Below are 24673 nucleotides of genomic sequence, written 5' to 3' on the forward strand. Positions count from 1 at the left end.
TGCTCTGTGGGCTTCAAGCCATGGCAGGAATTTTCCAGACAGTTCTAACATTTTGCAAAACCACAAAATGCTCAAGTGAAAGTGAGGGTTGCAGCCAGGTGACACACAGAGGAGACTGTGGGCAGGTTGGTGGGGATGGTGGCCTCAGGGTCACTCTGCTCCCGTCCCTCTGTCTCTCCCATCTGAGGTCCGAGGCCAGGTGTTCAATCAAGTGCAGGGAGGGCTTGGAGCTGCAGGGATGGACGGGGTGGCCCCCAAAGGAATCCCAGGCTGCAGAATGGCCTAACAGAGCCCCGTGGCGGACCAGCTGTGCCTCTGAGCAGGGCCCCAGAGCGCCACGCTCTGCACTCCTGGCAGCTCGGGGGTGAGGGGGTCATTATCTTCCAGCTCTGCGGTCCCAAAGATAACATCGCTCCGTTTATTCTCGCCTGCTGCCAACGCGAGGCATTACAAGGACCCCAGCAAAAACTCAGCCGCGATCCTTAATACGATCTGCCCAAGGGAGAGCTGTGACGGTGTCTGGTGCCTCCCCCAGAGGCCCCTCACCAGCACACAGCAGACTGGCCGGGACACGTGCTCTTTCAGGGTCAGCTGGGCTCTGGCATCTTCCCCCCGGGCCATGCGTGCAAAGACCCTCGAGCCTGCACCGTGCAGCAGATAGCACGAGCTGCCCTCCGCGCACTGCTCCTCCGGAAGTCCTGTTTCTTTAGCCACAGGAAGTCCTGGGGAAGCCGTGCGTCTCCTGCTGGTGGCTCCCACCGGAGGGCTCGGTCATTGGCTAGATGTGAGTGAGGGCCCTCGTTGGACGGCAAGGGTCTCAGGCCAAAGCTGCAGGCTGCCTGGGACTCCCGAGCACCCCCCCACACACACACACACACACAGTGTTTCTGGCTCATCTGTTCTCTGAGGCTTGAAGCACGTGGGCAGGGATGCAGGAGCAGGAGTGGACGGGACCGGAAGGCCGTCTTTACCCTCTACGCCTTTACCATTCGTGTTGGAGGAGGAGGACGTGGAGGAAGGGAAGGAAGTTCGGAAGAACGCGCAGAGCCACACCATGGTCTGTGTCACAGGCATTCATCAACCCTCTATCGAGCTCCTTCCGGCCTGGGAAGTGGACCCTGGGGGACAGAGGTGTGGCGTATGCAGGGAAGGAAGGAGCCTGCCAGGGAGGGTGCCAGAGACCAGAGGGGGCCCCTGAGCCCCGGGAACCCCGCTGCCCCCGCCCAGTAGGCACTGGAAGCCACTTTCCCTCTGCCTCCTGGAGCCAGGGCCCCCAGAGCAGGAGACGTGGTATAAAAACCAGCCGTCTTTTCTGGAAGCCAGTGACTGATCCCTGAACCCGTGCTCGCAGAGGGCTCTGCCTAAATACAGAGCCGTTTCCAGACGCGCCTCAGACTGCTGTGGCCAGGGCCGCGCGGTTCCCCTGGGAACTGTCTGGCTGCTCTAATGAGGAGCAGCACTCTACATTTATGGAGAGCCTTTCATCTGCGCATCTCAAAGCTGCCCCACAAACAGTAATTAGCGCTCACACCTGTGAGGCAGGTGAGTCTGCTCACCCCCGGGTTTGGAGGGGAGGAACAGGACCTTGGGGTGAGCCACAAGGGGTGAGGGGTCCCGATGTTAGGGACCTGAGTTCCAGATTGGCAGGCCCTGACCACAAAGCCACATAGCATCCCCGCCTCTCCCCGCAGCTGGGCAGAGTCTGCTCCAGGGAGCAGGGAACAGGCAGGCTGGGGCCGAGGCTGCACAGCCCCACTCCCAGTGGGCACCCCGCCGACTCCCAGGCCCCCCGATCCTCCTAACCCCTCCCCCCAAGGCCTCTAACACACACAGAGGTGGGTCTCGGTGCCCACTTGGTCCGAGGAGTGTGTCTGAGCTGCACATGAGTAACCAAGATGCCTGTAGCCAGCCGGAGACGAGCCCTTGGCAAATCCCGGAACTCTTTCACAATCTCCCTTTCTTCCAGGATTCAGAGCTGGTGGGAACTGACTCACAGCATCATGGGGTTTCACTGATAGAGCCGCAGTGGGCAGAGGCAGTGGCTGCTACCTGGGGCCGGCTGCTGTGCCGGCCCCTGCTGTGTGGCAGTTCTACCCTCGGCTGCAGAGGCCACAGGAAACACTGGGTCTCAAAGACCGTGGACCTTTCGCGGACATGCCCCACTCCCAGCAGGGGCTGACTCAACCCCCGGGGGCCGCGGGAGTTGTGATGTCACACAACTCGGAGGAGCCACGAAGCACCGGGGGTGGCCTGGAGGGGCGGGCGCATCTGTCTGCTTGCAGGGGAGCCCAGCTCTTTCTCTCCAGGGGTCCCAGACAGGGAGACGCAAACCACCCCTGGGACTCGCCCTGACACATCAGCCTGGACACTGACTCACATCTCTGAGCCCTGAGTCACATCCTGTTGTGTGTTCTAAGGCATCCAAGAGGGCATTTCACCAGCTACCCATGACTGGGGTGAACTTGGAGGGCACCCTGGGAACGGCTCTGCCGAAAGAAGGGGAAAGTCCTCTGGGGGAAAAGTCACCGCGGCCCCCAGGGTTTATACGTTCAGCAGGCAGAACTGGGTTTCTAAAAACACAGACCATCAGGCACTCCGCATTTGCAACTGTCTACTAGCAAATTCTTTGTAACGGAAGGACCTGGTCTTTTAACTATCAGCCGCATACCCCAGGAAAAAGGCTTTTTAACATCAGCGGCTGAGCACGGAGGCTGAGCATGGGAGCCCCATCAGCCTTCGCGTGGCCCGGAAGTGGGGGTGGGGACGACCCAGCTCCTGGTGCTGCTGGAACCCAAGCCTTGAGGCTGGGTGCTGAAAAGACCGTGGAGCTGAGTGGTCACGCGTGGGCAGAGTGAGACCAGGAGGCGTCTCTGTGGCCTGAAGGGAGCAGGGGGACACAGCAGGATAGTCTGAACTTTGAGAAAAAAGCAGGCTTTTGGTTTCATTGCTTTCCTGTATTCAATTTTATTGATTTCTACTCTAGTTTTTATTTTTTTTTCTGTGTATATCACTTTTTTCTCTAGTTTCGTGAGGTGGAAACTTTAATTTTCAGCTCTCAATCTTCTTACATATGCAGTCAATGCTATAAATTTCCCTCTAAGCACACTTTTCCTGCATTCCTACAAATTGTGATCAGTTTATTTTCTTTTTCACTCAAAATACCTTTTCATTCTTCTTGGGACTCCTTATTTGACCCATGTGTTACACAGAAGGGTGTTGCTGAATCTGCACATATTTGGGGTTTCCCGGCCATCTTTCTACTATTGGTTTTGTAGTTTAAATCAAAGTGGCTTGAGAAAATATAAGATCTCATGGCTCAGACGGCGGTCTATCTCAGTGAATGTTCTGCATATTGTCGTTGGATGGAGTATTCCATAAATGTTAGGTCAAATTGATTGGTAGTGCTACTCGGCGTGGCTGTCCTAATCCTCTGCCTGTCTGATCTATCAATTACTGACAGGGGGTGTGGAGGTCTCCAACTGAAACCATGCATTTGTTCTTCCTTGTGCTATTATTGGCTTTTGCACAGTATTTTTTGACACTGTTGTTCAGGGGCACACATGGCCTTACGTCTTCCCGGAGAACCCATTTCATTATCATCATGTGATTCCCTTTGTCTTCCTGTTAGTATTGGTGTGGTGTATCTTTCTCCATCTCTTTACTTTTGGCCTGAGTCTTTAAAGTGAGTCCTTTGTAGAGGTCCTATCATCGAGTCTTGGTTCGAATCCACTCTGACAATCTATGCCTTTACATTGTTCGTTTCCTCAGCTGTGATCTCTGCCGAGCGCCCATGATTGGCGCTCCTCCCTCCCGTTAGTGCGCTTCACTTCTAGAATTCCCCTTTGGTTGGTAGGGTTTTTATCTCCCTACTGACGTTACCCACCTGTTCTTGCAGACGGTCTTCTTTTGCCACTAGAGCCCTTACGATATTAATTGTAGTTAAACTGTTGTCTAGTGAAATTCTAAAATTGTGCCCTCTCTAAGCCAGCTGATACTTGCTGTGTCTCTTCAGACTGTGTTTTGGTCTTTGCTTTTCTTGTCATTTTTTTGTTGGTGGTTGGACATACGTATCAGGTAACAGGAACTGAAGCAAACGGGCCTTGTGTGTGAGTTCTTATGTTCAGAGCTGGCTATGTTTAATGTTTATTGTATCTGTAGTTGCCAGAGGCTTCAAATTCTTCCAGTGTCCCTGTTTTTGTCTTCCTTGTCATCTGGGTTGCCCTATGAACTCGTCCTTGAACAATCTAAGCCTTGAAGGTCCTTCAGCTGTAACCCACTGTTAACTGTATTGGATTCCGTGAGAACCTGGTGTAGGTCCTTGGATGAAAACTTCACAAAGGCACCTTCCCACACAAGACGACCGCCTCTGGCAGCGTCTGATTCCCACATTAGCCTCTGCTTGGCCTCCAGAGTACGGCATCATCATTAGCGTTCCCATCAGTTCATGGCCCCAGCAGCCCCTGCTGCTGGCAGGCAGACCTCCCTGTGGCTCTCTGTATTTGCTGCCTCTTAGGCTGCTGGGGTGGCAGTTTGCCCTGTGTCTTCAATCCTCTGGTGGATCCAAGAAAACTCATAGATTGTCTGTCTGTTCAGCATTTTTCTTGTTGTAGAGATGAGTGTTGACTCCCAGGCCGTTTACACTTTGGAGCTGAGACTAGAAGCAGCAGGACATTTTGCCATGAGTTAGGTGACAGTCACTGGTGACTTGAGGGCATTCTGATACTACTGCCTGAAAAGACAAAAGCACTCCACTTTTTTTTTTTTTTTTTTTTTTTTTGACAGGCAGAGTTAGACAGTGAGAGAGAGAGAGACAGAGAGAAAGGTCTTCCTTTTCGGTTGGTTCATCCCCCAAATAGCCGCTACGAAGCCAGGAACCAGGCACTTCCTCCAGGTATCCCATGTGGGTACAGGGCCCAAGGACCTGGGCCATTCTCCACTGCCTTCCCGGGCCACAGCAGAGAGCTGGGCCTGGAAGAGGAGCAACCAGGACAGAATCTGGCACCCCAACCAGGACTAGAACCCGGAGTGCCAGCACCGCAGGCAGAGGATTAGCCTAGTGAGCCATAGCGCCGGCCCAAGTGCTCCACTTCCTTACAGAGTGATGAATGCCACGGACACCTCTGAGCTAACGGCCAGCCTCAAGCCTCCCTCATCCCTGAGTCCTCCCTTTTCTAATGGAAGGGAGTGAGGCTTGGGAATTAGAAGGCGGGCTCTGTTTTACCCATTATTTGATGATCAAAAGTTGAAAATAATAATCCATCACAAAATGGCCTCAATAAAATGGTTGCATCAAAACATCGCTTACCCTGGCGGGGAGGGGAGCAGGGGAGGAGTTTCAGAAGGGCTCAAATCTAATACTGTCATCATTACATTTCTATACATAAAGCTGTAGGTTTCAACGTTTTTTTTAATCTCAGAGGCAGAAAGAGACAGAGCAACAGACAGACAAACAGAAATCTAACAGAGTCCACTGGTTCACTCCCCTAATGACCCAACAGTTGAGGCTGGGCCAGGCTGGAGCCAAGAGCTGGAAACTCAATCGGGATCTCCCATGTGGGTGGCAGGGACCCACATACTTGAGCCATCACCTGCTGCTTCCCAGACTCTGCATTAGCAAGAAACTGGAATTAGGAAACAATCCCAAGCACTCTGATACGGGATGCAGGCCTCCCAAGCAGTATCTTGATCACTGCACCGAACACCCACCACAATCATTAGTTTTTTTAAAATGGAAACAGGAGTTGGTTGTGATACTGACTGCTTGCCTGATCCATCCCAATTTCCAGTTTCCTACCCCATTACCATTTAATCTGAGCCTCTCCAGTACCAAAGAGTACGACTGTCAAGCCCTTTATCACTGAACATCTAAGCATTATCCTGGAGCTCTATGGGTCCTACCAAGAAACCTCAGATAAATTTCTTGGCATAGATTTATTTTCCTTTTTAATAATACAATCATAAAAATTACCCAGACTTATTACACATTTACTATGGCCAGATATTACACTTGTTTGAGTTGATCTCACTGTTCCCCACTATTTGCCCTTCGAAGTCTGAAAACCATGGATCAGAGAAAACGTGCCTAAGGTCCTATTGTTGGGTTACGGTGAAGTCTGTCTGTGACTTAAGTTCACTACTTCCCCTAACCTGCTTCACTCCGTGGCAGGCCATGAGTGTGTCATAAATAACGCTGCCTAGAGCTGGCGCCGCGGCTCACTAGGCTAATCCTCCGTCTTGCGGCACTGGCACACCGGGTTCTAGTCCCAGTCGGGGCACCGATCCTGTCCCGGTTGCCCCTCTTCCAGGCCAGCTCTCTGCTGTGGCCAGGGAGTGCAGTGGAGGAGGGTCCAAGTGTTTGGGCCCTGCACCCCATGGGAGACCAGGAGAAGCACCTGGCTCCTGCCATCGGATCAGCGCAGTGCGCTGGCCGCAGTGCGCCTACCGCGGCGGCCATTGGAGGGTGAACAAACGGCAAAAGGAAGACCTTTCTCTCTCTCTCTCTCTCTCTCACTGTCCACTCTGCCTGTCAAAAATAAAAAAAATAAAATAAAATAACGCTGCCTCAAAAATGCTGTCTGCAAGTCCCAGTGAGGCAGTCAGTCTGAGAGTTTGCTGGGTACATCCCTGAGGTCCCCCAGTGTCTGCATCTGCCAGAGGTTAGGGACTGCAGTCTATGGACCAGTGGCTCTAACACAGTGGCCCTACTAGAGCCAGAATGTTAGTTGGAAATACGAATGAATGAGGAAGTAAGGAACTTCATGAGCCTAGGAACGAACAGATGAGTGGATGAAGAAACTCCCCATGGGATGACTAATGCAGCAGGAAAAAGCCTTTCCCAGCATCCTGCAGTCTGGGATCTTCACTACTCCAATGGTGCAAGGAGCAAACCACCCTTACTCATCATTCTGTTACCAGCTCAACTAGCACGCACCTGACTCAGAGTAAATGTTCAATTAAGTGCTGTTCTTTTCGAAAATGGATTGACTTCCCAGAGTCAACTCCTTCAAGAACAAGCATTCCAAAGCCCTGGGGAAAGATGGACAGTGGTTCTCTTCCTCAGCCTGTGTCCTCTACTGGATAACTCCCATCTTACTCCTCCCTACCTCACATCTGATGTCCCCTGACTCCACTTAAGCAAGCACGATGCAAGTCACAGCCAAGTCAGCAAAGATACATTGGGTAGGAATGGTGCAGGTTAGAATATTGCTCTGACATCACTGGAAGGGACTGAGAGGTCATCTCCTTTCAGAGATGAGCATAAGAAAGTGTGGGTGAGGAGTACAGGCAGGGTCACCCATTCACTCACCACACAGGCCCAGCACCCACTTCTGCCTGTCAGCCCAGTGCTCAGGGCGGCCCTCAACACTGCCATTTCTGTCCTCGCCCTCACGTGTTCATGTTGGCCATGTCAGAAGACACACAGTAACTGAATATTAAACCCAGGATGGACCACGTTACCAAGCCTTTTCTGTTTTTTTTTTTATTTATTTAATACATGTTTTTAATAATTCATGTTTTCTTCTACATGAGAGGCTCGCCACTACCACCTTCTGGCCCACCAATGGCAGTGAACCCCAGCACAATTCACTGTGGACACAGTCATGCAAACTGATGGCAGAGACAGTGGGCATCGGGTTTGCCAGTGCTACCCCCTACCCCAGCACCTGGAAAGCCAAGTTCCACTGTGAAGTAGGATGAGTTTGACTCTACAACCCTGTGTTTAAAAAAAGAAATCATAGAACTTGGACTTTAATCATAAAGATCATTTTACCAAAGCATATTTTTAAAAGGCTGTGAAATATTATGCAACGTTTGCATGGTTTAATTATGAGTTTAGAAAAGCCTAGCACAACTTTTTCCCTACAGTAAAACATGACAGAGCATGAATCACAGCATAATACTTTATGCTTAGTGTGGTTTTAGACATGGGGTTAGGGGTGCTAGGCTGTCTACACAACAAGGCGGGGATTACTGTACCACAATTCACACCCTGGAGGGCTTTATGACAATTATAAACCCTCTTTTGTTTGCTTTTTAAGTGATTACAATATTTGAGTACTCTATATTCACTTAGTAAATGTGTGTATCTGCAACATGTGCACATCTTATAGAAAATACCTGAGTATTTGATTTTTTTTTGCACTTAAAGCAAAGTCCTTGAAGTAACATGGGAATATCAAACAATCCGCTCTTTGGGTTTGCCTTCAGTTATTGGAGACACTGTTAGTTCTGTGATTATTCAGGGTCTTCTACTGTAGCTGCACATTTATTTTCTGCTCAGTTTTTTTTTTTAAAGATTTATTTATTTATTTGAAAGTCAAGAGTTACAGAGAGGCAGAGAGGGAGAGAGAGGTCTTCCATCTGCTGGTTCACTCCCTAGATGACTGCAACGGCTGGAGCTGTGCCAATCCAAAGCCAGGAGCCAGGAGCTTCCTCCAGGTTTCCCACAAGGACTTGGGCCATCCTTTACTGCTTTCCCAGGCCATAGTAGAGAGCTGGGTCGGAAGTGGAGCAGCCAGGACTCAAACTGGAGCCCACAGTGCCGGCCCCTTCTGCTCAGTTTAAATTGAACCAGCTCTCTTAGACCTTGCCATCTCTTCAAATCCTCTAAAGTTTGGAATGAAATGAATAACTTTCTTTAATATTAGATTTCAAAGGTCCCATGTGAAAATATTTGCCTAGGAACTGCAAGTTTTTTTTAAATTAAAAATTAAGTTATTTTCAAAAGCAGAAAGGAATCAGAGGGGAGGGATGGAGGCCAAGAGGACAGGAACAGGGAGGAAGACGTGAGTCTCCAAATGTCTGACTGTCGTCCACCGAGGCTACTTCAGAGAGGTAAACAGGAAAGGTAAACTCTAACTGTTAGGAAGGCAAAGCCCCTGGAGGTAGCAGATCTGAATATATAATGAGCAGAAATAACTCATTTCTTTATGTCACCTGCTTATGCAACACTTCAACCCGGTGTTTCCCTAAAGCCGGCGGTTCTCCCTAGCTTGCTCCTCGGGACCATGACACTCTGGCTATGGAGACCCTGTGTGTACAGTAATTTGCTGTTATGTTTGCCCACAGGGTGGGACACAAAGAGAAAATTAATGTTTAACGCTAAAGAAACGTAAAACTGTCTTGTCCTGGGACTGCATCCAATTTAAATTCCCTTACAATTTTGCCTAAAAATAGAGGGGCTTTTCCATCCGTTCCTTCTCATCTGCAGTGTGACGCTTTTGAAAACTAAGACTCCTCTGGATGCCAGAGTCACATTGACAAAATCCGTTTTGTCTGCATCCTTTGAAGTCAGACTTTTGTCTCTTCTTTGTCCCAGGCCTCCTAAAACGGCGATCTGTAAGATACTTGCTCAAAACTCGGCTCTTTAGAAGCTGCAGACCTGAAGTCTGGAAAGGAGCAGGACGCGTGGGCCGACAGGGCCAGCGCTCTGTGGCTGGTGGTGTGGGCCGTCTGTCATCACACCTCCTGGCCAGGTTCATGGCCAGACCTTCTTTGCAGTCATCCTTGGGAGAGAATTCACATCAACAGAAAACATGGAAAAGCCCATGTTTTTTTGCCAAAGCCACAGAAAGTATTCCAAAACTCTATATTCTGCTTGCTTACAGAATACAGATAGACAGGTGATCACGGGAGTTTATAAAGTGTTCCTGATGACGAAAATTACCGTCAAGCTGAAACAGTCCGAGCAGTTGACGGGTGACGTTGCGGGGTGCTACAGCCCAGCGGTTTGAACATTAGCTCCTCCTCCTCCTGGAAGGCACGACCCTCTCCTCGCATCATTGTTAGCATGATCAAACGCAGTCTTTGGGAGCAACAGTTACCAGACAAAACCTCCCAGAACCAAACGTGAACTGAAATCACCCATCAGAGGCACCTTCCTGGCCTTGGACTCACAGAACACTGGTAAACAGGCCACAAACAGGCAAACACATTTAAACACAGGTTACTGTTTTCTTGTTAAAAGGCTTTTTTTTAGATTTTATTTTTATTAATTTGCAAGAGCTACAGAGAGAGACAGAGGGAGAAATAGAGAAATCATCCATCTACTGGTTCACTCTTCTAATGGCTGCGAAGGCCCAGGCTGGGCCAGGCTGAAGCCAGGAACCAGGCACATCATCTGGGTCTGCCCCGTGGGTACGGGGGCCAAGCACTTGGGCCATATTCTGAGTGCTTTCCCAAGCACATTAACAGGGAGCTCGATCAAAGTGAAGCAGCCGGGGGCCGGTGCTGTGGCGTAGTGGTGAGAGCTGCTGCCTGCAGTGCCAGCATCCTATGTGGTCTCCAGTTTGAGTCCCAGCTGCTTCACTTCCGATCTAGCTCACTGCTATGGCCTGGGAAAGCAGTAGAAGATGGCCCAAGTTCTTGGGTCCCTGCACCCGCTTGGGAAGACCAAGAGGAAGCTCCTGGCTTCAGATCAGCTCAGCTCCAGCTGTTGCAGCCAATTGGGGAATGAACCAGCAGATGGATGACCTCTCTCTCTCTCTCTCTGCCTCTCCTTCTCTCTCTGTGTAACTCTTTCAAAAAAGTAAATAAATCTTTTTTTTTAAAAAAAAAAAAAGTGAAGCAGCCAGGACTCAAACCGTCACCCATATGCGTTACCTGTTTAGCAGGCAACAGCTTCACCCATTCCGCCAGAACGCTGGCCCCAGGCTTTTTAATTTTTCAAATCCCACTTCACCCATGTGTAGCTGACCTCCCTGATTCTCTGCAGATACAAGGCAGATCCAGCCGTCCCCACCGTGGTCCTATGATCAGTCCTACCAGTACCTGGGATCCATCGCCTCTCCTTCCGTGCACCCAGCAACACCCATCTCCCCTGGACGCGCCAGCGGCATGACGACCCTCTCCGCAGAACTTTCCAGTCGCCTCTCAAGTAAGCCACTTGTGAACGTGCGGTCACGGTAGAGCCGGGGGGGAAGGTCAGGAGACGAGGAAATGCGTGAGCAGGCTCGGCAGAATGTTCTTAGTGGGGTTAAAGACAGGACTGCCTCCCTGTGTACTGAGTCCCGTGCACACAGTACTATGCTCGGTTTCTTCCTGACCCTCGGGGGCAGGGGTTACGGATGCGGGGAGGGGCTGCTTAAATCTGGCAGGGCAGGGTGGCAGCTGGAGGCTTAATGACCTAAAAGGCCAGAGTAGTCAGCTTCTAGAACTCCTTGTTCCTACTGAGTTCTAGCCGGATGGGACTGGTCCACGTGGTGGTGAATTTCCACAGGGCACGTCCACAGCCCGCCAGGTACGCACGGGATGGAAGCAGCGTACCCCAAGTCACACATTTCCAACTCGGAGCTGCCCGTGGCCTGGTTGGAGGAGCAGCGTGAGCAGCTCAGGTGTCATGGTTAGCATAATTGTTGTAAATACGAGCTCATTAAATATTAGTCATTTAACCTGCAAGCCCTTTGGGCTTGGCACTCACCTTCGCTTGTGGGCAGGGAAATCAGAGTTACACAGGAAAATTCCTTTGTGGAGGGCAAAAGAAGAAACTTGCTGTTTGGGGCTTTGAAATTGGAGCTGGACTAAACTGTGAAAGCCCGCAGAGACCGGGCGCATCGTGATGCCGGCAAACACACTGCCGGGGTATGTTTGGGGGGGGGGGGGGCGGCTTTGGGTGTTCAGCCCTGGAGATCAGGTTAGAGCAGACTGGGGCAGGCGAGGGGGCAAGGGCGTCACGCCCGCCATCTTAGACGTTGTGCAAGGTTGTTTTCCAGCCCATCGTGTTTACTGCAATTCCACCAGAAGCCTCAGCTGCTGCCCAGAGCCACGCAGTTAACTTCTCAGAGCACTCCGGGCCTTTACGGCCAAATAATCCTCTGTTGTGTTGGGGCTGGGGAGGGAGTGTCCTGTGCATTGTAGAATATTCTGCAGCAAACCTGCCCTCCACGTGTCCGGAGAACCCTTATGTTGTGACAAGCCAACAATAATGCCTCCAGACGTCGCCAAACGTGCCCGGGGAGGGGGACAAAACTGCCCCAGCTGTTGAGAACCACCGCCGCCTCGGTGCTCTCATGAAACGGGCCAGCCAGCTTCGGCGCTCAGTTTCCACGTCTGTCCGGCCATGAGTGTCTGTCCGGCCATGAGTGCCACCATCTAGGTGGAGCTGAGAGAGCAGCACAGGAATGAGGGCTTTTGTTCGGCCTGTTGTCTCCAGAAGCTGATACATAGGCTTGGATTCCAAAAGCGTTGGTCCGCTTTTACCACTTCTCAGGGACACAGCTCTGCACACTGGCTCTGGGCCTCCTCGGAAACAATTCCTGTTTTCCTCGCAGTGGGCCCCGGGGTGGGTCCGTCCCTTGAAATGTATTTCACACGTCTTTCGACTTGGTCCAGATTGGCACTTGACAGCCTGTCCGGGTACTAGTGTTCAGAAGTTAGGGTGGCTGTTTTTAAAGGAGTGATGCGTGCCCCAGAATGCCGTCTGTTACCTCTGAACAACCTGCAGCCCAAGGTGCGTGAGTGTGAGGTAGAGAGAAAGCGCGGCCTTCTCCAGCACCTGCCGGGGACCCCCTGCCGTCTCGGAGGGAGGACCAGAGAACTGCAGCTGCGCTTTCGCACTGCATGGGAGGCTGCTCTTCAACTTGGCAGAGCTCCCTCGTAGAAACCGAGCCTGGCGCACAGGCCTGAAAAGCGTTGTCAGAAACCTGGGGGCAGAAGGGGCTGGGGCACATGAAAGAGAAGTGGCTGCGGCAGACGGCTTTGAGAACCTGACACTGCTCTGTGCCGCTTCACCTTTTAATCCCACCCGACGGCTCTGTGCCCTGCCCCTCTCCGCGGCCCCAGCCCCGGCCCCGGCCCCACCTGGGCTCCTTCTCCACCGAGGACTTGGCCTCCGTCTGTCTCTCTCTCTAGCCTTTGCAGACAGACTCCACACCTTGTCTGAAAAGAGTTGTCATCTGGAGGTTTACTTTTCTTTTTTCTTTTTCAAAAAATTAATGTGTAGCTGCCAGCCGGGGCGACAGACAGCATGCATTAATCTGAGTCATGCAAAGATCCTTTTAAGGCAGCCATTATCAGCTCAGGTTGTTTAATCCTTTGGGGGCAGTGGGAGGGGCCCCAGAGCAGGGCTGCTTTCATCCACATCAAGCTGCAGAGCAAAGACTTGAGCTGTCACAGCAAATATTTAGCCCATCGGTGGGGAAACATTTCCAACCGGAGTGCCTAGACTGCCTAATCCCCAGATTTCCTACTCTGAAAAAGCTCTCTGTGAGTAGCAGGGTCCCCACCTCCATCCACACTGCCACAAAACGAGGCAGCGCTGGGCCCGCCACAAGGATCGATGGGCTGTGGCCACGTAGGTGACCGCATGACTGACGATCTTAAGAAGGGATGTCAGGCCAGTTATCAAAATGGAAACAACTATTGGAGTAGACTGTTTGAATCCGAGCATGTTAGAGGGCTTCCGGATCCACACGTGTCGGGGAGCGATAACTGGACCCAATGGATGGTCTCTCATAGGACACTCTTACCGTGCAGACAGAAGACTCCTAGGCAACAGTGCAATGGTTCAGACAGTCTGCCCACAGTGAAAGAACTGTTCCACCCCCCAACAGCTGAGGAGGAACATCATTCCAGGACTGCTGCCCATGACGAATCACACACTCACCCAGGATTCCAGTAACTGTGCCATCACCACATTACCATGTAGCATTGGAACGGACTGGCAGAGCGTGTCCAGACACTGCTGTGAAGCCGGGCGACACTCTCATTCATTCTGCCAGCAGATTCACCTTTTGGTCTTAGGGCACATGAAGCAAGAGGAGTCATGGGCAGGGTCATTTATTTGTGTCCAGAGCATTGCATCAGATGGCAACAAAGGGATTGCATTTGCCTAATGCTTTTCCGCCTACCTCGCCTTTCCTCTAGACTGTATAAATCTAACTGGAAAAATGGAGTAAAACTTCCTGTTAACGCTCAAACATGTCACGGCTGTCTGTGTAGGCACAAGCAAGTGACACGGGGCTTGGTCACAGAGGGCCCCGGCGAGCTGCAGGGATGAACCCTGTGGAGTGAGGTGTGGCCTGGTTTGAGAATGAGCTAGAGAGTGGCCAAGGAAGGCCAGCCCCGGAACCGCTGTCAGTTGACAGTTTTTTTCCCTGCCCACATGTCTGACTCGCTTTGAAAAGATTAACAGGAGTGTGTGTTTGAGAGTCAGACTCCTGGTTTCCTCATTAGAGGAGGGATTTGCTGCCGATTTCGGCTGTTTCTATAAACTCTAATTACCTCTCGTCCCCTCATCACATTCACCCCAAATGGACAGAGGAGTTCATTTTTTAAAAATGTGTTACAGCAGTAAAAGCCCCATGACAGGGTGGGAAGGCATGGGGGCTGGGGTGGGGAGAGGGTGTGGTGGAGAACGGGAGGGAGAAACACTAGCTCTCCCTGCTGGAGTAAGAGGCTTGAAATCTGAGGAAGTTGATCAGCAGCCGATGCCTTCCAAAAACAGATTAATCCACCCTGGTAGCTCTCCTTTCAGGGCAGCCTCTGGCCGCGGCAAGTTTATCGGCCTGAACTCAGGAGGACATAGGCCACACGCCATCTGTGCGTAGGACTGTTTTGTAGGTTGATTTGAAAACTTAACATTTCAGAACATTTGATTCTTCTGCTCCGTTGTCTTGCTATCTTTGGGTTGGCTGATGTCAATACTGTTGTCCTGGCCTGGCCATTTCATGAATAATTCTGAGGAACAGAAACTACTCAAGGATACCATCCTGCATCCACTGTGTTGGTTCTCAAGCCAGGGCTGGGATTGTGGGGGAACCAGCACCCACCTCCCCTGCCCCACATTATTTGGCAACACCTGGAGACATGTTTGGTGGTCACAGTACAGGAAGGGGACACTGCTGGCACCCAGTGGGTGAAAGAGATGCCTCCAAGCATCCTAAAATGCACGTGACAACCCTCTGCCATCCCCCCAACATAATTACCTGGCCCAGCGTGTCACCGATGCCACTGTTCAGAAAGGCTCATCTACAGGACACAGGGGACCCTTCCTGGCACCCAAACTCCCCAGCAGTTCCAAAGGGCAGCCTGGAGAGGAGGAAAATGCAGAGGGGTGAGCCACAGGACAGCCAAAGCCAGTGTGTAGGACTGTGAATGCACAATCCGAGCAAAATGAATTCTAGAGACAAAGCTTTGCCATTCCTGGTAAAATGTTAATATGCACAAAAAGAGTACATAAGTCAAGGTCTGATGTCCGTTTGTGTTAACAAGCCAGTGAAACACGTATCAGAGAATACGAGGTGAGACTGAGGCCGGATTGTCCGCAGGTAGATGTGGGGACAGAGGACCGGCCGTGACATTCACTGCCGTTCACTTACAGTCATTACTACGGAAGCGTTAGGTTGCATAATAAGAAATTAACGGTTTTTCAATTGTTCAAGGCCCCCAAAATTGGTAATTTTGCACAATTCAACCTAAATATTACATATACCGTATTATATTATACATTAACACTGTTATATTGCATATATTATCTTAATGTTATGCATCCATTATATAGTTTCATATTAATACCACAGATGAAATTTATATTAGTGTTGGCTGTATTAATGCATTAGTTTAATTATAAATATTTTAACACATTAATAAAACAGAGGGATGGCAAGTTTTTTCTGTAAAAAAACAGAAATAAACATTTTAGTCTCTGTGAGCCCTGTGGGCTCTGACGTGACCTCAGCTGTGCAGTGGTAACACAAACGCAGCCACTGGTAATACAGACGGATGAGTGAGGCCGCGTCCCCCTTTGCATGTGGGCACTGAAATTAGGATCGCCTGTGAGTCGTTTTTGGATTTTCTTTCAATCTTTCAAACAAGTAAAATGCATTCTTAGCCCTTGGGACATAGAGAAGTTGGCAGCAACCATTTTTGGCTGGTGGGATCTGGTTTGCTGACATGGATTAGCTCACTATTCCATACATATCATATTGTAGTACATGTATACTGTGCATGTATCCATTGTTATATACCACATCCCCAGAGTTTATGTAATGCTCTGCTGTATCGTGTCACATATCACATGCCATCTTAAATTACCTGATGTTCTCTATTACTGTCACCCATGACTGTACTTCACCCCACCACCCTCCCCATCCACCTGGCCCGTAGTCCCCTGGGTAGTCCCCTGAATAGTCCCCATCCTCCTGGACCGTGGCATGCTGGGTAGTGTCCACCTTCCTGGACCGTGGCATGCTGGGTAATCCCCATCTTCCTGGCCAGTAGTCCCCTGGGTAGTCCCCACCTTCCTGGGCCGTGGCATGCTGGGTAGTGCCCACCTTCCTGGACCGTGGCATGCTGGGTAGTGCCCACCTTCCTGGGCCATGGCATGCTGGGTGGTTCCCACCTTCCCGGGCCGTGGCATGCTGGGTAGTGCCCACCTTCCTGCACCGTGGCATTCTGGGTAGTCCCCATCCTCCTGGACCATGGACTGCTGGGTAGTCCCCACCTTCCTGGGCTGTGGCATGCTGGGTGGTTCCCACCTTCCCAGGCCCTGGCATGCTGGGTAGCCCCCTCTTCCTGGACCGTAGCATTCTGGGTAGTCCCCACCTTCCCAGACAGTGGCACGCTGGGTTGTGCCTACCTCATGGACCCTGGCAAACTGGGTGGTCCCTACCTTCCCGGGCCGTGGCATGCTGGGTAGTTCCTGCCTTCCTGGACTGTGGCATCTGGATAGTACCCACCTTCCCAGCCGTGGCATGCTGGGTAGTCCCCACCTCCCTGGACCGTGGCATTCTGGGTAGTGCCCACTTTCCCGGACTGTGGCATGCTGGGTAGTCCCCACCTCCCTGGACCGTGGCATGCTGGGTAGTCCCCACCTCCCTGGGCCCTGGCATTCTGGGTAGTCCCCACATTCCCGGGCCGTGGCATGCTGGGTAGTCCCCATCTTCCTGGCCAGTAGTCCCCTGGGTAGTCCCCACCTTCCTGGACCATGGCATGCTGGGTAGTTCCCACCGCCCTGCACCGTGGCATTCTGGGTAGGCCCCACTTCCTGGACCCTGGCACGCTGGGTAGCCCCCTTCCTGGACCGTGGCATTCTGGTTAGGCCCCTCTTCCTGGACCGTGGAATTCTGGGTAGCCCCTCTTCCTGGACCGTGGCACTCTGGGTAGCCCCTCTTCCTGGACCGTGGCATGCTGGGTATGGGCCCTGGCACGCTGGGCGGTCACCCTGCCGTGGCTCCCCAAGCCCGACTCACGCGCTGTTCTCTGCCCGCCCCGCAGCGGCCCCCGACCTGACGTTCAGCGACCCGCGCCAGTTCCCCGCGCTGCCCTCCATCTCAGACCCTCGCATGCACTACCCCGGCGCCTTCACCTACTCCCCGACGCCCGTCACGTCGGGCATCGGCATCGGCATGTCGGCCATGAGCTCGGCCACGCGCTACCACACGTACCTGCCGCCGCCCTACCCCGGCTCGTCGCAGGCGCAGGCCGGCCCGTTCCAGGCCAGCTCGCCCTCCTACCACCTGTACTACGGCGCCTCGGCCGGCTCCTACCAGTTCTCCATGGTGGGCGGCGAGCGCTCGCCGCCGCGCATCCTGCCGCCCTGCACCAACGCCTCCACGGGCTCGGCGCTGCTCCACCCCAGCCTGCCGAGCCAGAGCGACGTGGTGGAGGCCGAGGGCAGCCACAGCAACTCGCCCACCAGCATGGCGCCCGCCGCGCGCCTGGAGGAGGCCGTGTGGCGGCCCTACTGAGGCCGGCCGGCGGATCGCGGAGGGAAACTGTGAATGCTTCTGATGTAGCAATGCTGTGAATAAAAGAGAGATTTTATACCCTTGACTTCACTTTTTAACCAAGTCGTTTATTCCAAAGAGTGTGGAGTGTGGGGGGCGGGGAAGAGGGGTGCAACTCGTCCTGTGTGGCATCGAATTCTTATTTTTATTTTTTTTCTTTTCCGCACCTTATAAATGGCAAAGATGCGTATTTGCATTGGGGTGGTGTTTATGTTCGTGGACACGAGATACACATTTGAGCTTGCTTCTTTTCTTGCTTTGACAACTGAAAGAACCATATGATTCCCTGTTCTGTAAGTTTTATTTAACTTTTGGACTTTTGGGTAGCTGAGAGACAGCTACAGCTTTGGGTCATTTTTTTAACTACTGTATTCCCACAAGGAATCCCGAGATATTTATGTATCTTGATGTTCAGACATTTACTTACGTGTTGATACTTTTTTTAATTATTTAAATGTACTTATATTAAGAAAAATATCAAGTACTACAATTTTTTTTTTGTTTTGTTTGTGATAGAAACCAGAGTTAAACATGTCATATTGAAGAAGGCTGGGGGGAAAAAAAGGATGGCTAATGTGATCACTTGGTTATCTAGAAATATTGTTTACATTAAACTCCCTTTTGTTAATCAAACAAGTTGGTAGCTAATGCAGCAATGTTTTTAATAGGATTTTTAGACACTGAGGGTCACTCCAAGGATCAGAAGTAGGGAATTTTCTGGTAAGCTTTACAAAGGGTCTGATATTTGGCTCCTTCCCTTCAAACGGGGAAGGTCAAATCTGGCCCCAGAGGGTTCAGGCAGGTGCCAGTGATTATACTCCTGGGGAGGATTTAATTTCTGTCCAGGGGTTTGCTCACTCCGTGGCCTTCTGTGATTTCTAACATGCTTTGTAACAGAACACATCCCAGGAGGAGCGCTATTTACATAGGAGCCAAATTAGGGTATATAGGGATTACCTAACTGCTCAGTTCTGGGGTAGCAAGAAAACAGTCCTCTTTGGACCAGTACCTGTTGATTGACGTAGAACAAAATTTGTGGCCGGCCACCTGTGGTGGCAGAGGAAGGGTCCAGACCTGGTGCCTTTGAAGGCTGAAGGGTGGACCCAGAGGCCTGCAGGAGCCAGTCCTCCTGCGCCCACATGAGCGCTGAGTCATGGGGTGGACGGCGCAGGCCCTCACCCTGTACTGCTCACATACCAAGCTCTCTGTGTCGCTTCCCCCAGGCTGAGGCCTTGCCCCATGGGCTGTGCGCCGTAGCCGTAGCATGCCCATGGCTACCATCCAAATGTTATCGATGTCACTGTAAATTTTATGGCACTGTTTACTAGAGGGTTTGGTCCGAATGCAGTTGTACAACTCGTAAGTACTAACTGCTGATGTGGACGAAGGTGTGCGCGAGACGATCTGGTTGTTATTTAACGTACCTCTTAAATTAGTGAGATGATTTCAGGTCAGCTCTGAAGAGTATTTGAAAGCAGGACTTCAGAACAGTGTTTGATTTTTATTTTATAAATTTAAGCATTCAAATTAGATCTTTGGCTGCAGGCAGCAAAACAGCTGGACTTATTTAAAACAACTTGTTTTTGAGTTTTCTTATATATATATATTGATTATTTGTTTTACACAGATGCAGTAGCACTTTGGTAAGAGTTAAAGAGTAAAGCAGCTTGTGTTGTCAGGTCATTCTTATCTGGAGAAATTCAGAATCTATTTGTTTTCCCCGTGACTCCCGCCACATTGGTTTCATACGTTATTCCGTACTATATTCTTGCAGCTCAATTACCATCAGATGTCAGAGAATTTTCAAACTGCCTTTCTAGGAAGGACCCATCCGCCCACTTCTCCCAAATCGAGCCCAAGCTGTTCTTTTTCACCTGGTGTTTCCATGTGTGACCCGAGAAAGTGCTGAGGGAAAATGAAGGAAACCTTCTCTCTTTTTCAGTTCAATTCTGGTACCTGAAGATATTAGAATATAACCCAAAACCAGCCTCATGCCCCCCACCCAGGGAAGTCAGAGATTCCCTCACACTGGATCTTCACTCTGGAAGCACAATGTGGAGAGGGCTTGTCACTCTGTTGTAGACTCACTGGTGTCATCAGAGCGTCACAGACCCTTACAGCATCCATGGTATTTAATGGCTTCAGAAAATAAATAAATAAATCATGCCTTAGTTGTTTGGGAGACAGGTCTTACACAATGTGTATATATATATTTTGCATTCATTGCCTCCAGGTAAATTAAGGTATCAGCAAGACCCTTAAGCAAACCATATAATAACTGGATCTATCTAGATGAAACAGGGCAGAAGCCATTTCTGCTTCTTCATGCCCTTGTTTACGATTTCAACACGTTGACATACAATTTCAGTTCTTTTCTCTTTTCCTCGCTATCCAAAAATATATTGCTCTCCCTCTCTGCCACTCAGCATCTCCCTTTTCCTCTTGCCACCTCCCTCCTCCTGCCCCTCCCGTCTTCCCACTTTCTGGGAGGAGATGGCACACACCTCTACCCCAATGCCCAGTGTCCAGAACTCAGGGCAGTCAATGCTTCTCCCCTCCAGAAAGGAAGGCGGTAAGTCAGCCTTTCTCCGGCCTGTGGGTCTCTCCCAGCAGAGCAGAGCGCTGCCAACCCGTGGGGCTCTGCTTGCTGTCCAGATGTGGCCGCAGAGCCTCTGCGGGGCCCAGCGAGCGAGGGAGCAGCCTTGCTGCTGCCTCCATGTCTGCACAGACACACAGAAATGCCCTGATTAGAAAGGAAATGAATGGTTTTGCTCGAATGTCCTACAATTTAGGACTGCAGAGTTCTGTCTCGAAATACCTGTTGTCTTGGGACATTCCGCCCTGGTGATGTTTGGTTTTGGTGGTTTTGTTTTTTTAGGGAGAGACGTGTTTGGGGTCTTTTATACATGAAACATTGGTTTGACAATAATCACAGAAAATGTTTTTTTTATGTCTGAACAAAATATCTTTGTTTACCCTAGAGTATACATTTGGGGTTTTTTTGTTTGTTTATTTCTTGGGAATCTTTTTCCCTGCCTTTAGCCAGGTCAGTATTGATGAGGCTGATCATGTGGCATTTCTATTTTTTCTTCCAGAAGAGTTGCATCAACAAATTTAATTGTATTTATGTATGTAAATAGATTTTAAGCTTCATTATAAAATATTATTAATGCCTATAATAACTTTTTTCAATTTTTTGTGTTTCTAAGGACTTTTTCTTGTTTGCTAAATACTGTAGGAGAAACGCTTCTTTCTACTTTGTTTATTTTAGACTTTAAAATGAGCTACTTCTTACTTTTGTAAACAGCTAACAGCATGGTTCCAATTTTTTTTTTAAAAGTTCACTTTTTGTTCTAGGGGAAACGAATGTGCAAGAAACAAAAAGAACTGTCGGTTATTTGTGTTATTCTGGATGTATAACAATCAATGGAAAAAATAAACTTCCGAATTGATATGGTGGTATAACACATCTATTGCAAATAAAACAAACAAACAAACAAACAAAAAAAACCCATAAAGGGCAATTCAGTCTCTCAGAGTTAAATGAGGCCCCACCTAGCATCTGTTTTTGCAGCCATTATGGGCTCTGATCACAAAACAACCTGGAAATTCATGTGTGGGCTGCTTTCTCCCTGGTTCCGACATGTTGAACACTTCCGGAAGGGAGACGGTCAAGCTTGGGTTTTAAGCCAGGTCTGAGAAGACCCCAGAGTCCTCTGCAGGGTGTTTTAGACAGCACAGGAGAGCAGGTGCTCAGCTGAACCAACCCACTGGACTGGGAGCGTCCATCATACCCAGCCTTGCAGGGCAGCCATGCTGTGCCCAGGGGAATGCGAGCCTTGAATTCTTTGTACCACAGTACCTTCTGTAAATCCAATATTATAACAAGTGTGAACAGCAAATAAACAGTTTGACAAGTACAGACGTTCTCTCCCATTGGTTTTCTCTTTCTCTGAGGTGGAGGGAGACCCAGTGGATGCCTGCTGCACCGTGTTATGAAAACCCCTTCCCCTAATCCTTGCAGACTGAAGGTGTGCGGGAGGCCAGTGCCTTCACCCCTCAGTGCCTCCAGCACACCCTGGCTCTAAGGCACAATGGCCTAGCCAAGGCCAGGAGCCCAGGGTGCCTTCTTCATGGAGCATGGAACTTCTTATAATGCTTGCTTAAAAAAAATACTCTTATTTTAAAAAAATTATGAGGGATTTGCAGTCACCAAGTGGGAAGGGTGTGTGTTCACCCTGAGGCCAGTCACCCTCCTCTGCCTTCACTTTTGTTAATTACAGGAGTCACATTTGGGTGGTGGTCGAAGATTTTCTTTTTTATTACTTCTTCCATCACCAACCTCCCTGTGCAAAGTATGATTATCATTTCAGTTTCAAAACTCCCACCCAGAACCACTGCACAAAGCTTCATCCGGTTCTCTAACTGCCATCTCACGGGGCCTCAGGGCCGGCTTCAAATGGTCTGCAGGGTGACCACAAAAAAATATCAGGAACCAAGGCAAGTGGGGTCAACAAGAAAGGACCAGGCTGGCACTGTGGCTTAGAAGCCATCACTGGCATCCCACATGGGTCCCCATAGGAATCCTAGCTTCTCCACTTCCAATCCAGCTCTCTGCTAATGCACCTGGGAAAGCAGCAGAAAATCGTTCAAGTCCATGGGCCCCTGCACCCATATGGGAGGCCCAGAAGAAGCTCCTGGCTCCTGGCTTCGGCCTGACACAGCCCTGGCTGTTGCAGCCATCTGGGGAGTGAACCAGGGGATGGAAGATCTCCCTCTATCTCTCCTTCTCTCTCTTTAACTCTTTGAAACAAATAAATTAATTAAAGATTAAAAAACAAAACAAGGCAGAACCTGTGCTGGGAGGTAGTGGCTGAAGAGCAGGGTTGGGAAATGTGAGGTAGGATCAGGTTATACCTGACCTTGGCCCTGTATTATGAAGAAGAAAACAGAGTCTGGGTCACCACCATCCAGGGGTTTTTAATGTCAGAGAGATTTTGTGTCTTCTGAAGAGCTCAAAATATTCCAATATGGGAATCTAGGCCTGGAGATGAATATCACGGTGAACATTTGCACTTTGATGTTGACCTTGCTCACCTGCTGACGTCCTATTTGTCAGGGTTCTCCCCCTGTAAAGTTACCCTTGTATTCCCCTGCTTTCCAAACAGTCCTCTTTGGAAGGAAATGGTGACGCCCAGCCCACACTTGTGAAATGAGGAGTTACCCTCGACCTGCTTCGAGGAAGCAGGAGTCCATGGCTTAGAACACTAAGCCCTCACCCTCAGGCCTCCTCCCTTGGAGGATACCAACCCCAACTGGCCTCTGAGGTAAAGGATTCGTTCCCTCTGTTTCAGAGGGGATAGGCAGCTCCTGCCACTACAACAGTGCATTAGCACCTGGTCCCCACTGCTCCAGCCCAAACTCAGAATGCTCAGGCATCCAGAAGCAGCTCCGTGTAGCCCCGCCCCTTTTCATGACTATAACAGAGCTCCTAAGACAAGTTCCTTTCAATGGAAGGAGGTTTACTTTGGCTCACAGTTTTGGAGGTTCTCAGGTCAAGATCAGATGGCCCTGCTGGCCCAGCATCTCATGATGCAGAGACCCCATGGAAGACCTGAGAGCCTCAGAGGGAGAGCACAGGTCTCAGTGTCTCATGGGTGCTCCACCCTAACAACCTGATCCAATTCACTCAGCTCACAAGGGCTCCACCTCCAAACACCATAATTGGATTAAGTTTCCACCCTTTTAGTTCCCAATAATTTAAGATTTTAGGGACAATCCCTTAACACATAGACTTTAGGACTCTCCCGAACTAATAAGCTAACATCCAAACCATGGCCAACTCTCCTTGTATAAAGCCAAGCTTATCTGCCCCCCCCCACCAACCCCAGGACACAGATAAACTTCTTATCCAAGTATCCAACCGTGACTCAACAAATTGCTCCCTTTTTTGTCTGTTGGTTGGTTTGGGATAGTTCACTGAGCTTTGTTAGGATCTCAAAGAATTCAGTACATCTTTGTTCCAAAGGAGCCCAACTTGTATTCCTGGGCTCTTTGAGTCTCAGAATTCTAGATGCTGGAATCTTGCGGGAACTCCGAGGTGAGCAAAGGCAACCCTCTCCCCTACTCTTGGCATGAGAGAACTGAGTTCCCATGTTCATTATTTTCAGAGGAAGAGGAGACGGCGTGGAATGTGTTTGCTGCCCCAGTAGGAGGAGGGTCAGTCATGTGCCAGAGTTTAATATTGGTAATTAAATTTTGCATGCCTCAAATTCTCCCTCCAGTTTCAATCTCATTGGTGCTGTTGTAAGGATTAATTAATGTTTTGAAAGTGTTTTGAAGATAAAAAGTCTTACATGCATACAAAGCATGATTGCTTGTTTTTACAAATAACTGCATGTGGCTATTTTTTTTTTTCTCCTCTCACCACTGGGATTCTGTAGGCAATTAAAAACTGAAATGTTGAGGCCAGCACTGTGGCATCTCATGGGCATGGGTTCAAGTCCCAGCCACTCAGCTTCCAATCCTAGTCCTTGTTAATGCACCTAGGAAGGCAGCAGAGGATGGCCCAAGTCTTTGGGCCTCTGCCACCCATGTGGGAGAACTAGATGAAATTCCAGGCTCCTGGTTTCAGCCTAGACCAGCCCTGGCCATTGCAGCCATCTAGGGAATCAGGCAGTGGATGGAAGATCTCTCTCTCTCTCTCTCTCTCTCTCTCTCTCTCCCTCTCTCTCTCTCTCCCTCTCTCTTCAACCTCCAGGGCAAAGATGATAAATTCCAGTTGCCCAAACCACCAGTCTTTGCTAGGGCAGCCACGGCGATCACACAGTGAGGGTCAGATTTTGCCTGAGACCTTATGGACAGGTGTGAGTCCCACGTCCTTTCCTGCCTCTGACACAATCTTTGCATTGTCACCTGTGTGCAGTGGGTACAGCACGCCCCACAGA

The 24673-nt window shown here is 50.1% G+C and overlaps 1 protein-coding gene across 2 annotated transcripts in view; it reads left to right on the forward strand.

The window, feature by feature from the left end:
• Positions 1-21641, forward strand: part of RUNX1 (RUNX family transcription factor 1) — a 250134-nt gene extending 228493 nt beyond the window's left edge. For both annotated transcript variants that reach the window (XM_062205548.1, XM_062205558.1), the window contains 2 exons: positions 10715-10876; positions 17215-21641. In XM_062205548.1, coding sequence (XP_062061532.1) covers positions 10715-10876; positions 17215-17687 — 635 coding nt within the window. In that variant the 3' untranslated portion in view covers positions 17688-21641. The remainder of the gene's footprint in view (positions 1-10714; positions 10877-17214) is intronic.
• Positions 21642-24673: the final 3032 nt, after the last annotated feature.

Source organism: Lepus europaeus, chromosome 2 (assembly GCF_033115175.1).
Source record: "Lepus europaeus isolate LE1 chromosome 2, mLepTim1.pri, whole genome shotgun sequence".
Taxonomy (NCBI): Eukaryota; Metazoa; Chordata; class Mammalia; order Lagomorpha; family Leporidae; genus Lepus; species Lepus europaeus.